The following is a 13,974-nucleotide window of genomic DNA, read 5'->3' as shown; positions in this document are numbered from 1 at the left end:
ATTGGCGGCCTCGGGTGGACATGTCGACTTAATCTTCCGGTGAAATGATGACGTCAGTTAAACATAGGCACACAAGGCGTCCAAGAGTTAAATGTCAATATCTACCGACATTTGAACACAACCATTGATCGTTATGGCTCCACTCAAACACCTCCTTCCTCCAATACTACTTCACAGGGTAAACGATACTTTTGTAAGTTACCTTATTTAGGCCGTTTTTCTACTGTAGCTCAAAGCAAAATACGCCGCCTTAACAATCGTTATTGTAATGATCTTGACATCAAATTAGTGTTTACCACGTTAAATTAAGAAATCCTTTCTCAGTGAATGATTCCGTCCTTAAAGAACTTCGTTCACGCGTGATTTACAAATTTACTTGTGCTTGCTGTAATGCTTGCTATATCGGCGAAACTGGTCGTCATTTTTCCACACGCGTCTGTGAACATCTCTCTTCAGACAAGTCCTCACACGTCTTCAAACACTTGCAAAGCTTAGAACGTTGTCGTCAATCTTGCTCTGCGGATTGTTTCGAAATCCTTGATTCCGCCCCTACTAAATTTCAACTTAAACTTAAGGAGGCTATGCATATAAATTGGGAAAAGTCCAATTTAAATCAACAAGTTCATCACGTCAACCTGACACTTACGCTTTAGGCTTTATATTCTTTCAAACACTTTATAACTCACTCAAATATGTAATCAGTTACAGACAAAAGTTTTGTCACGTTATGAGAGGGGTCTCTGGAAAACGAGGACTGGATGGCGGCGGATAGCGGATGCAAAAATGCAGATGGAAAACTGCGGATGATAAAATCCTTATGAGGGGAAAATTTTCTGACAGTCATAGTTGTAAATAAACCAGGCTATTTAAAAGAATTTAGGCCGGGAGAAGTCCAAGTTGTTTTTTTATTCAGTCACAAAACAGATCAAAACATTTTTACGCCGGCGGAGAAAAACCGGGAAAGTCTTGATGGAATAATAACGGACTAGACTTTTCTTTTATCATTTTAATAGACTCCGTTCTTCTTTCACTACATCGAAGGACTTTCGCCGTTTACTCCTAAGCAAATTTCCACTGCAGAAAATAGGCATTGTCAAATTAAATGAAATACCACTACAGGTACAGGAACCGATTGCGCCCCACTTCAACTGCACGCACCCTGTTTGAGAAGTTTGCAAGGCACACGGGGCGTCAACTTCGCATATCAGCACAGAGTTAAAAAATCTGGCCAATACAAACAAACATTAAGGTTAGTGTTTCGTATTTATTCATGTCAACTGGAGCCCTACAAAGATCCCAGCAACAAAAGTGGTAGCGCTATAGCCCGATCAACCCCTCCCCCTCCGCGGCTCCTGCAGCACAAGACCGTGCACAACACGTCTTCAAAGACTTCAAAGGCCGGCGGCTCTGGAAGAGCGCGGACAATGGTTATGGAGTTTATATAGTGACAATTCCTTGAACAAAGTTAGCTTTGTTTGGTCGATCGAACTTCGACCTTATCTTTATCTCTGGCAGTCTTTGTTAACCTTTCCTCTGTGTACTTTTGTAGCGAAAAAAGCTGGTTCAAAGGCGTCAAATGGACAGGATACGACCTTCAGGTATCGAACGGGTACAGACGATTTTAAGGGGGGTCCTCCTTAACTACAGATTTAGAGCTGTTTCTAAGGGATTGCTGGAGACGATATTTAGAGGAAAACTATTTTGGAGCGTTTTGCAGTGCTAAATGGTGAATTTATATGATTTCGCGTGCGTAACTTTCGCCAGTCCAAAACGCGCGTTTAGAATTTTAAATCCTTAACACTTGAAAGGAAAGAGGAAGAGTTCCGATTTTTCTTAGGAATCAGAAAAAACTTAGCCTTCTTTTAAACCGTACGTATGGAATTACTGTTGGCACGTAAAAGGGGAAAGCTACTGTAGGACGTCTGTTAATACGGGCGTTTATTACCTCATAACTTTTATGACAATCCGAGTTTCATAAATCCCATACGTAGCATAAGCACCTGGACGTTCTTAATCTATTGACACTGAGTTAAATTTTCGGATTTAGATGGCTTTTATAAACTTTTAGGGTTTTTCTATTCTGGTCATGGGGCTGGTCAAATATGGCCGTGATTTGCAAATCTTGCAGGAGTCTTCAATGGAACTAATCTGTGCAAACAGCTCATCCTTTGGTCTGGTTTTCAAAATATAACGGTTGGAAACCTTTCTTAGCAACAAATTCATGATCAATCGGTAGTTAAGAAGGACCCCCCTGAAAGAGCTTTTTTTTACAGCTTTTGCTCTGGTACAGATTTCATGCAACAAAAATCGAATACAAGGCACAAACGTTTTTAGACCTCTGCAAGGAGTTCTTTTTGAACTGCATGTAGTGCAGTTCTGTCACATTACTACCACCACCATCACTACTACCACAACGACTACCACTAGTGCTACCGATACAGCTGCTTCCACCGCCACCGCCACGCCTACTGCTATGGCAGTCGGTAAAAAGTAATTATAGTGGAACTCCATAAATACGGTCACCAAAGGGCCATGAAAATTTGACCGTATTAACAGGATAGGGTCAAATTTCATGACTGATCTAACCTTAAACAAATATATCAGAATTGCACTTCTAAACAACTGTTCTTTTATAAACATCTGGAACACAGATATAATTTTCTAAAATATTGAATCTTCAATCATTACATACAATATCAACGATGGAAAGATGAACGTAACTGGTTTAAGTGGCTGTATAAACAGAGTAAGATTACAAAGGATTATCTGGGTTTGGATTTCAGAATGTGGGATGTGGCTGTTGGCCGTATTAACAAGGTGGCTGCATTGACAGGTTTTCTTATAAGAACATGTTTGGGTGTTGCGCCGGCACAAAAATAGTGTCCGTAATAACAAGGTGACCATAAGGCAGGGTTTCACTGTACAGCGCTAATGGCTGCCAGGTTTGTAAAGAAGCGAAGAGAGAAGCCTAGAACTGGTAAATAAAACTGCAGCCAGACCACAAGCTTGGAGCATGTTAAAATATAAGAGCCAATCAGGATCAAACTCCATCAGGAAACAAACCAGACGAAGTATGACAGAATAAAGGGTTTTCAGAAGTGTTAGACAAGGTCAAACTAAAACTTACATTTGTATCCTAAAAATGCTGTCATTAATGTTGTGGAAAGTCAGCAAACTCTGGTTGTTATGTAACCCATACGCTAAAAAGTCAATCATCTTTTCTACATTAATGTTCATATGAACAGTCAGATGAACTGGCTTTTGGGTGAAACTACCACAATTCATTTCAAATGATCAGCATATTTGATATTAAGCACCCTGCCATGCACTCAGTACAAGTGTATGTTCTTTCCAAGTCTCAGTTTGTCTGGAGAAATATTACCCCAGGATGCTGGGGGGGGGGGGGGGGGGGGGAGAACTCATACAAAAAGGACAGGGTGCTCATCATGCCAAAACAGGGTCTTGGCACCTCTTAGGGGTTCTTTTCAAAATTTCTGACGAACACAAGTGTTGTTTTTGTAAGGGGTCCCCTGGGGATGTTACATGGCATGCTGGTGACTCCTGTCTAGTCAAGTGAGACATACTTCTGCAAGATTCTATCAGGAAGATGTGGATGGACTTTTCTTCAAATGTTCCAACAGCCACTCGTGAGAAACAAACCAAAAGCTATTCGGTTTGAAGATTTGCCGAGCAAAGAAACCCATCTGTGTACGGGGTGCAATAACATGAAGATGGAGATGCTGTATGGAGTTAAATGGTGGCCAGTGATAGCCATACAATACATCTTCAGGGTCAGCTCCTTCAGAATCGCCAATCACACTCTTTCCAACTTCTTGCAAACGTTCAACCAAGTGGACATGATCTTCAGTCAGTGTCTTAGGATTACCATAATGTTCCTTGGGAATCACTAAATAATGGTGCTTTGCAGCTGGGCGATGATCTGAAAACACTGAAATCTTCTCATCTTCATAAATTATGGGAGTTCCTTGCTCCTTGGCTGCAATTTTACAAAAAATACAACCTCTTTTCTTTCCCACAGTTTCCTGCTTGGCGGCCGCCATGTTTGAAGTGTCCGCGAGGGAATGGAACGAGGTATTTCGAGCACATGCGTCACCAAAGAGTTCGAAGAAAATCAAAAGAATTTATATTAGTTTCTGGAATTTCGGTTGCAGTTCCCTTTTCCCGGCGCTTTGCCTGCGTCTTTTTCGTGTAGAGAAGATATGTCTGACAATGACAAATCATTAGAGGATTTTTTTGCGAAAAAGTCGAAAGGGAAGAAGGTTAAAGGGAAAAGCAAATTCACTACCAGTGATGCTATTACGAAGCAAGTTGGGTCAGGAGTTAGTCAGAAGGAGTCTGATAGTCGATCTAAAGACCAACCAAGTAAAAAGACTTCAGGTGTGACACCGATACCGTCGAAACCGGTAAGAACATAAACCGTTTCAATGGTTGATCAAATAAAGTAGGCCGTCATTCTTCCACTGATCGTGTCACGTGTTGAATTTTTCTTTTTGTAGCAAGTCGAATATTCCCAAGTCTCATATCTTACACATGTTTAAATTAAGCTTACTTTATTACTGTATTTTTTCCTTACCGGAAAATGGATTATGTAACTCATATAAACTTTACTGGTTTCCAATAAGCTTATGAGTAGAAGTAATGTATTAATCAAATCTCCCCAGGCATACCTCGGCCATTAGATTAGTTGATGTGCCCTGGGGATGGGAATTCGGTGTCTGTGGTTGGAATAATTGGGATGGGGAATTTTACACCATAGGGGAAAAAGTTACCTTGAAATCATGGTGAAGTGAGAAGACTTCTAGAGGGAAAACTGTTCTTATGTAACATTGTTGCAAAAAAAAGTGGCCATGAATGGCTTTGTGTTGTGTTTGAACGCAGCAAAAGGAGAGACTGTGCTAGTTCCATGCAGCCCTTCAGAAGCCATTGCGCAGGGTTAAAAACTGAAATTCTAATCAGCCCTCAGTATCTGAGATTTGTCCTTGTGTTAACTTTTGTTTGAGATTTTCCATCCAAAACCACTGCTAAGGAAACCTGTGGTCTCTGTCAAAGAAGGACAAAGATAAACATGATATTTGTGATAAGAGCATCTCAAATATATTTGCCTGTTTATATTGAAGCAGAGTGGCCAGCTAGCTAGCTCACCCTTCTAGAAGTGTGCAACATTGAAAAAAGTGACTTGGGTAACAAAGTGGGGAGACACCTGATAACATTTTATACTACACAACAATTAAGCTATTAGGGTCTTTAATCAAGTCAAAGCCGTGAGATTTTTATCTGAGAAGTGCTAAGATTTTTGAAGTTGATCCTACAATATCCAAAGAGATCTGCAGATGCTCTGAAGATTTCCCAAATTTATTGTGAATGTTGCTCGGTGCTAGTCCTGGAAATATGTTTTCCCAAAATAACTTTAATGTCAGTTCTTTTCTTTTGAAGTTGAGAATGTGGTATAACGAACTTCTGTCATGTTTGACCATGAAGGACTCTTGAGAGGTTTTCCACCAATTCTGAATTGTGATAAGGTCCTTTTTGAAAAGCTATTTGGTCATGGTTGCATGGGATAGCAAACTTTGTTTTCTATAAATTGGACAATAATTTTATATGATCTTGATTTCTGTATTGATAGTACAGTACTTCATAAGCAACACATGCTACTATTGTAGACTTGTCTTTGTTGTTGTTTTGACTGCCTAGTACACATAAATATTTTACACTTATTAATTATAATTTAAACAATAGCCTCCTTTTGGTGCAAAAATATGCTGGGATATTTGTGTGCAGATATTATTATTCTGAAGAGCGAGCATACTTTTTGTGCCAATTGAAAATTGAGGTATTTCACTCAGATATTCCCAAGTTTTAGCGGGGGCATATTCAGTCCCTTGACACATTCAGACCAATTGCTTGCGATTGAAAAATATTTGATGAATATTTATCATTATAAATAGCTGTTAACTGTTTCTGGTTGGTGGGTCCCTAATGTACATTAAGTCATAAGTTAGAGTATTTTCTTTGTGGTTGCAGAATGATGAAGAATGGATTGACTTTCAGGAGCCAACTGAAAAGGATTACTCAGGACTAAGGATACAGTCATTACAGATTGTGTAAGTTATTACATACAAGTATTCTTGGACTCACACTGGGACTCATTTTATCAAACTTGATTGATTGTAAGCATTAACTCAGTTGAAGCAATCCGAGTAAACAAGATGCCAAAGGTAAAACTGGCAATCGGAAGGGTATTTAGCTATTTAGTTGCAACTGAACCACACAGGCCTCGAATTTCTAGTGTACTTCAGAATTTCTCACGATACCTTCTGAGTTGTTTTTATCCCGAAATCCATCTTCAGGACCTTTGAAATCATTTTCAATATGTTCTAGATCAGAATCTCAGCCTTTTGAAGTGAATTTATTTGATCACACTAAAATCGTCACGCAGGCCATACTGTAATTGGAGTGTATTTTTGACCTTGAAATGCTGCTCGAAGATGGTGAAACATGAACTCGTGGTTGGAAGACCTTGAAATGCTGCTCAAAGATGGCGAAATGCTAACTCATGGTTGCAAGAACTTTGAAATGCTGCTAGAAGATGGTGAAACACGACCTCATGGTTGCAAGAACCTTGAAATGCTGCTGGAAGATGGTGAAACGTGACCTTGTGGTTGCAAGAATTACATGTACTCAATACCACCTTGCCCACTTGCTAAAATATTACCCGAGACCACTGTAAATGCCTAGTTTCATCAAATCATCGGGAACGCCTTGCATACTACAAACACATTTCTTACTTTTTTGAAATTTCTTGTATGTATATACACCCGGGGAATCCTAGGGAACCTCCTCCTCAGGTTTTGGCCTGTGGGCCAAAACCCAGCGGGAGCAATAACTATTGCATGCAGAGTATTAATTTTTTTTAGATGATTTCTATGCAGTAAAGCACAAATGAGACCTGTGGGATTTAATCAAGTATGAAAAAAAAGTTGTTTATACTAAAGCTAACTCTTGCTAACGGGGTGGGGGGGGGGGGGGGGGGGGCAAAGATTAATCATTTGGAAGAAAGTTTCAAAAGCTGTGCAAAACTTTCAGAACATACTTTGAAAGAACTAGAAATTATTTAATAATCAGAATACCATGACCTCATGATTCATCAGTAAAACATGGTGTTTAAAAATGTTTTATCACAGGGCTATGAGATACACAGTTCTGACAACTCAACTGTGTAGATAGTCATTGCACCATCAGTCATGTGACTTGTAATAGTTACTTACAGGGCTACCTGTGACAATCTTCTAATGGCAGGGCAGTTAGAACCTCCCACTTCCTGTACCCTGCTCTCCTGCTTCCCATACCTGACTCAGTGTTGGTAGTGTAATCAGTGTATGTATTGGTAGAATTGTAAGTATTGTATGGTTAAATTTACAACCATACTTCTCTGTTTTATGTTTGTATGGCAAATGCATGATTTTCCTTCAAATTTCTGTAAATGATAATAAACTGAATGTATTTGAATGATACAAAAAGGGAAAATTATCAAGAAGAGGAAGTAGATTTTTTGATACCGCTTAAGGGAGGTTCAAACTATGATACTTTCATTTTCTTGTGAACAAGCATAGTGATGTATCTTTTTTGGTATATTTTACATTGTACTTATTATCACCTCTTGTCTATGAACTGATTGTAGACCAATATTTCCTCAAAAACTATAGTAGTTTTTTATTTCTTATGTATATGTGGAAATGTGCTTGTTCAGCTTCATGGTGTACATGATAATTTCCTTTCAATCTCTTCATCAGGGATTGGTTCCACAAGACTTTTTTGAGTTGTTCACTGAGAACTGTAATAATTACTTTGTTTTAAAGAGAAAATGCTGAAGGCGAAGGATCTGAGGGCAATGAACAAGAAGATGAAGATATTGAAGGTAACGAAATGTGTGAATTAAACCAAAAGATAAAATTTTATTATATGAACACCAATGAAATACAAGGTTAGGCTTCATGTGAATTAAGCATAATGCCTTCACAGATGAAAATAACATGACTGTCATCTTCACAAGTAAAAATGATCATGGTTACATAATAAATCCAGCCTTTCTCAGCGAAAGTGACATGGTTCTGTATTTCATTGGTGCTTATTATAATAAATAGAGCATTACATGGCCATTTAGAGATACAAAATTTATCTTCTCCTGTTGAAAAATATTTCACTTGCTGGCTGCACTCACTCATGAAATATTTTTCAACACTCACAGACAAATTTCATAGGCCTGCACGGCCATAAAATATCCCCTGTTACTGCACACATGACCATTGCCATGATATAACAACTGCTCTAGTCCACTGACCAGTTGTCTAATTCAAATTTGGGATAAAGTTGATCAACACATTTTTGAAATCTTGTGATAACAATGAAATTGTCCAAATTTGTGGAAGTTAGAATTATAAGGCAAAGCCTTCCCTGATTCGTCTCAATTTATGTTAGAGTATTGGGGTTTACAGTGAATTCATGCCACATACATATTGCCTTTTCATCCCTTTTGAATTATCAAGGATTTTACAAAATCTTTTACAGTGTTGTAAGATGCTGCCACCGTGATGAATACAATGTAATATTTTAAATCTTTTTCTCTCTCTGCTTTTATCCTGATTTCATTTACCTAGAGCATAATTTTGATGTATCTATGATGAAGTGTCCCCCACCCTGCTAAAATATTGTCATCATGATAAAATTTTAAATGTTTTTTTTAATTTATATACTAAATTTGCCCCCTATAGATGAGAGTAAAAACATAGGAACAGCATTAACCTGACATTTCATCACCAATTCAAGGTTCAAACAACTGTGAAGCCACAAAAGTGTGCCTCATTCTTAAAATACCACTGCCATTTTAACTTCACAATACAACTTCAATCAAAGCAATCACACTCAAAACTTCATACTAAAAGTTTGAGTTTTCATGTAACAATGCAGTGGTATTTATTTAGGATAACAAGGATGGGCTGTATGGATAAATATAATATTGTTAAAATACATCTACACAGGAGCTGCTCAGAGCTGGGTGGGTTACTAGTGATAGACATTTAAGATGTTGTTATACAGGTGAATCATCACTGAAGAAAGACAAAACAGTAGGACCATGGCAGCAACTTCCTGCAACGTCTCAAGCCACTACTGGTATTTACATTAATTCATATCAACTTTATTTACTGCTCATAATCCTTGCCACAATGTTTTAGTATATTCCAAATCAGTAGGATAAAATACCTGAAAAATTGACTTAGAAGACTGCAGAAAGTCTTTCCCCAGTAAATTTGGGTGCAAAATTAGCAACAGTGCAAGAAAAGGCACATTCATCAAGTGATCAACAAGAGAAACGAAACATCTTTCAAGTATTATCTGTAATCACAAAAAGGCAAACTGAGCCACCAATTCATTGATATATTTTGAGGCTTTAATGTTACATAATGGTCAATTTCCTGTGTTTAGTATTGTTGAGAATTAATAACAGTAATATTTCTAAATCTTCCTGGAAACATTAGAAAAACCAGAAAACATTGCCATTATGTGGACGGTTTCAGCTACGGCACACTAGTTTAAAAACAATAGAGTGTTTCTTTTGAGGAACTATCGGCTGATAGTTGCCCCGCGGAAATTTGATGTTCTTAAAACAAATATTTGCCTGAGAAACAAAGCTTCAAGGGCAAATATGCTAGTTTTCAAATTTTCAAGGGGCACCTATCAGACTGATAGTTCCGAGATATAAACACTCTATTGTCGTTATTGTTCACCACTAAATTTTCTTCTGTGCACCAGTTCAAAAATCATATTGAATTATTTATATTCAACTTTTTTAGATGAAAGCTATGAAAGCCAAATGTAAAATTTAAAAAGGAAAATAAACAAAATCCACTTAATACAATTTCAATTGTTTATTTTTTTATAAGCTCGCTTGTTTACAGAAAATTTTTCACGGACAAGTACTATCCATCCGGGTATTTTCCTCGGACAGGCACTTTGGGCTGATAGTTTCTCTCCATGGATGAACACTATCGCATCACGTGATCAATTTAAACTGATAAGAATCGGAGAAAATTTATTGGTGAACTATAATGGCTGATAGTGTGCCCTTGTTTATCACCTATAGATCACTTATATATCATATACGGTATCATTTATCAGTGCCTGTAAGTTCACCTTACCTGATGTTTTGTTCCTTGTTTGGTCAAACTGTAGGTCCTCAGGCCGGTGAGGAACCTAAACCAGTAGGGGCTTACAGACCACCAGCCTACAGAGCCCCTGGTAGAAGAGTGCCAGGTGTCAAGAGTAAGACCCCAGAACTCGATAGTGAAATTGCTTTCCCCTCATTATCAGCAGCCATGGCAACAAGTAAAAGGTTAGTTGTAGTAAATATGGCGATAATGAGATTAGAGAATATATGTTAATTGCCTCTGTTTTCTCTATCGCTTCTTACTCACATTCCCCAACTCCAGGCGACCCTACAAATGAAATCCACTTATTTGCGCAATTGTTTCATTCAAATGTATTTTGTTTGGTTTTAGCAGTACAAATAAAGAGACAAATGGTGGAAAGAGTTTTGAAACTGTCAAGCATGGTTCAAGGACGCTTGAGAGTTTAGCTGATCGAGGACCACGGCTTGACTTAGGAAATAAGTTTGATGCACTAAGAAGAAGCTAAAGCTTGTAGCTGCTTCCCAAATTTTCCAAAGAATCGTAAACACAGCGTGGATGTTGACAGACGTTTCAAGAGTAATGATGTCCTATTAAGTTTTCCTGAGTTAAATTACATGTAATAGACTAGCTATATTGACCACAGGCGGCCCAAACATTGGATACGATTAATAGGTGACATTATGCTGTTGGCGATTGCGTTACAATTTTAGCCGTTTATAAGACAATGTATGAGAATGCTTGGAAAACTGCTCTAAATACAACGTGTAGAAAATGATTTAAATAAAACTGGCTTACCTCGTGTTTGTATTCTGTTATTTTGATGTCTCAGTGTTCCTGGAGGTGGTTTAGAGCCATTTAGGCGATGTTTACTTTCTGACCGTTTGCACTGAGAAAGTAAAATTTTAATGGCTCTAAACCACCTCCAGGAACATTGATACATCAAAATAACGGAATACAAACGCAAGGTAAGCTATTTTCATTTAAATTATTTTCTACACGTAGCATTTAGAGCAATTTTCGAAGCATTCTCATGCATTGTCTTATAAAGAACTAAAATTGTAACGCAGTCGCCAACAGGATAATGTCACGTTTTAATCGTGTGCAACGTCTGGGCCGCCGGTGTATTGACTAGTTCGACAAAGCAGTTCATAGTCCAGGGAGCAAAAGCCGCTAAATTCCCGCATGCCCAGGTGTTTCGCATTGTCCAGTCAGATAAATGCTCTGTGCACGTTGCTAGGCTACGGAAAGTTACTCAGTAATCTGCCATAGGCGAGAGATGTGGACGATAAACGATGGTTGCTCCCTGGGCTGGAGCATCCTAACGTAGAATGTCTTTCTGTTTTTGTTTGCCTTTTTTGTTTTTTATCATGCCACCATACGGGCCTCGCTCTGTCGCAGTCCTATGGAAAACATGATGCGAGCTGTCGCGTGTAGGGCCAGACGTGTTAACCTGTGCCGCGTCCAGGGAATGTTCACAACTTCTAAACAAATCAAACTCGGCAAAGGTGGTGTGATCATATAGTCATTGACTGAGTCACGTCAGACAGGGCAGTCAGGATTCCTACGTTGCTGATCTCTCAGTCAATGCATCCTGAGCCAAATATTATCTGTTCAGCCTTCCCACTCAGTCAATAAGCTTGAAGTATTTTTCAGAGAGAGAGAGTGAGTTCATTTTCATTTGCACTTAAGGTGATATTTTCTTTGTGGGAATTTTACTAAGCATGTGAACAATTATTTTGCTGTTATTTCTCAGTATATGTCACATTCAATAGGCCAAAGTTACCTTACCTTGCTCCCAATCAACATTTACCTGTTGTACTTTTTTATGCGGGTGAATTGCAGAAAAATGACAAAAAATTTACTGCTTATAACCAATATGATTTTCAACAAACCTAATTGATACAATAAAGAATTGTCAAAGGCTTGTGAAAAATAGTTCGTGGCAAGTTCGTGGACTTGCCACGAATTATTTTTTCACAAACCTAATTCATAGAAAGAAGTATTTTGAGTTCATGTTGTGAACTAGATCAGGGACGAATGAGCTGAAAGTCCCTTGTCCTTGTCGCAAGTGAATAACACAAGTCAAGTTAATGCTTCCTGTTCTGATCGTATAACTATTTGTGATAATTTGCTATCGCTACCATCCAGTCTGGAAATCCTTGGCTTGCTATTGTTTGCTTTTGATCAACATGGTTGCTGTGCAACCCTAATGTAATCTTTATGCTATAAAGTGTCCTCGTGGCTATGTTGTTGTGCCCAAAGAATGAGAAATTTTTGCAAAAGAAATTAATTTAATTCTCAAAGGTGAAAAATTTCTTTGTTTGGGAACACCAGCATGGTCGCTGTTACGTCATGTGAAAACGGTCTGTAAGTCGGGACATCGAAAAAAGTACACGTCGGAAGTCAGTCGAGTTTATTTCTTCCTTCTAGTGAATGAGTAATTGAAAAGACTGTATTATATTGTCCAGTTGAATACTGAAATAACGTTAGTGAATATAGATCAGGGTTAAAAACCTGGCTCTGTTAATCAAAGGATGGGTAATGCTGTTGATCGCCAGAATAAGTTACTGTTCAGTAGATAGAGCACACTTATCCACTCTTTGAATATTTGGACCCTGATGAGGACCCTGATGACTCTTCAGGCCGAATAACAAGAAGTGACGGCTTACGAGCTGCTAGACGCGGGTTTCTTTTCTCCGCTCTAATTAAAGTCTAAGGACCTCATTTAAAGGAAATTAAGATGGTGCTGGTCTTCTCCTTATAGGTAATAAATCGCTGTCAATCATTGGATAACAAGCCGAAGTCTTAATAGTTTCGTGGGTGCAAAAATGGAATTTAATATCTTTTAAAGATATATTTAAACATCATCTAATATGCGGGCTACACATTGTTGTGTTTTTTAGTAGCCAGTAAGCTGTGTTCTGTTGGAAATCCGCAAAACTGATTGGTTCTCTAATCGTTCTCTGTTTAACAATTATTCAACGAGCGCGTTGGATATGAGATGGTAGCGCCGAGTTGACTATAACCATCTCATATCCAACAAGAGGGAGTGGAATAATTGTTTTATTAAAAACACCCCCAAAACATAGGAAACTAAACTAAAACTAAAATAAAAACGCCTAAAAAAAATTAAGCGCTTGCTTACCTTATTTGTAGAGCATGGTATAATGGCTCATAACCTATGATACCTAAGCCAATGAAAATGCAACGATCCAGTTTCTAATAATCGCTAATAGACAACGATCGTGCGCCGCGCGCTGCTCTTGAAACTGAAAATCATTCTTTTAGGCTTAAAAATAAGCAAAATTGTAGGTTTTGTGGTGCAATTCTTTAGGGTGTCTACTAAAGCAATTAGACTACGCCCTCGTTTACTATAAGCGATAGTGAACTCGGGAAACCCCTGGTTGACTATTCGCTAATAGAAAACTCGGACTCTAGTGATTTCTTTGCCACTGCCCACGTAGCAAGCATACATGACGTCACTTCTTAATGTAAAAAATCTCACCATCTGTAAATATGGCGATTGCCCACAATTCGACGACAGCAGCGAAAATTAGCTAGTCGAAAAGTGCCTACAGCTCTTAATTTAGCCTTAAACTAGAACCAACTTGCACTTTGTTTTAATAATCGGCCTTAATGTTTATTGTTTGTTTATTGTTTGTTTAATTGAATCTTTGCCAAACTTCTTGGTCTTATTTGCCTTAAATTGAATTTATTTTAATTTCGAGTTTGCAGAATTAAAAAACAAACTTGTCGACTCTAATGGTTA

At 38.2% G+C, this 13,974-nt stretch overlaps 2 protein-coding genes across 3 annotated transcripts; one reads left to right on the top strand and one right to left on the bottom strand.

The window, feature by feature from the left end:
• Positions 1–2,325: 2,325 nt before the first annotated feature.
• Positions 2,326–4,071, bottom strand: LOC110053303 (adenosine 5'-monophosphoramidase HINT3-like). The gene has a single exon (XM_020759558.2). It carries the CDS (start codon positions 4,059–4,061, stop codon positions 3,600–3,602), a length of 462 nt encoding a protein of 153 aa, XP_020615217.2. The 5' UTR covers positions 4,062–4,071; the 3' UTR covers positions 2,326–3,599.
• A 16-nt stretch (positions 4,072–4,087) lies between these two features.
• On the top strand, positions 4,088–13,968 carry LOC110053144 (protein CDV3 homolog). 2 transcript variants are annotated; one of them, XM_020759445.2, is made up of 6 exons: positions 4,088–4,424; positions 6,043–6,122; positions 7,878–7,936; positions 9,115–9,189; positions 10,249–10,408; positions 10,578–13,968. In XM_020759445.2, the coding sequence occupies exons 1-6, from the start codon at positions 4,221–4,223 to the stop codon at positions 10,708–10,710; spliced, it is 711 nt and encodes a 236-aa protein (XP_020615104.1). In that variant the 5' UTR covers positions 4,088–4,220; the 3' UTR covers positions 10,711–13,968. The 2 variants fall into 2 exon arrangements, with proteins under 2 accessions (XP_020615104.1, XP_020615033.1); XM_020759374.2 differs by having other exon boundaries at positions 4,089–4,424; positions 10,575–13,968.
• The last annotated feature ends 6 nt before the right edge of the window (positions 13,969–13,974 follow it).

This window comes from Orbicella faveolata, unplaced genomic scaffold (genome assembly GCF_042242905.1).
Source record: "Orbicella faveolata isolate gen_17 unplaced genomic scaffold, um_ofav_v1 contig_13, whole genome shotgun sequence".
Lineage (NCBI taxonomy): Eukaryota > Metazoa > Cnidaria > Anthozoa > Scleractinia > Merulinidae > Orbicella > Orbicella faveolata.
Note: the sequence above shows the minus strand (reverse complement) of the source record. Positions and strands in the feature narration are given on the sequence as shown.

Coding starts and splice junctions, on each gene's coding strand:
- LOC110053303 (XM_020759558.2), bottom strand. CDS start 4,061: ATGGCGGCCGCCAAGCAGGAAACTGTGGGAAAGAAAAGAGGTTGTATT.
- LOC110053144 (XM_020759374.2), top strand. CDS start 4,221: ATGTCTGACAATGACAAATCATTAGAGGATTTTTTTGCGAAAAAGTCG. Junction 6,123..7,877: donor ATACAGTCATTACAGATTGT/GTAAGTTATTAC, acceptor TTTGTTTTAAAG/AGAAAATGCTGAAGGCGAAG. Junction 9,190..10,248: donor AACGTCTCAAGCCACTACTG/GTATTTACATTA, acceptor GTCAAACTGTAG/GTCCTCAGGCCGGTGAGGAA.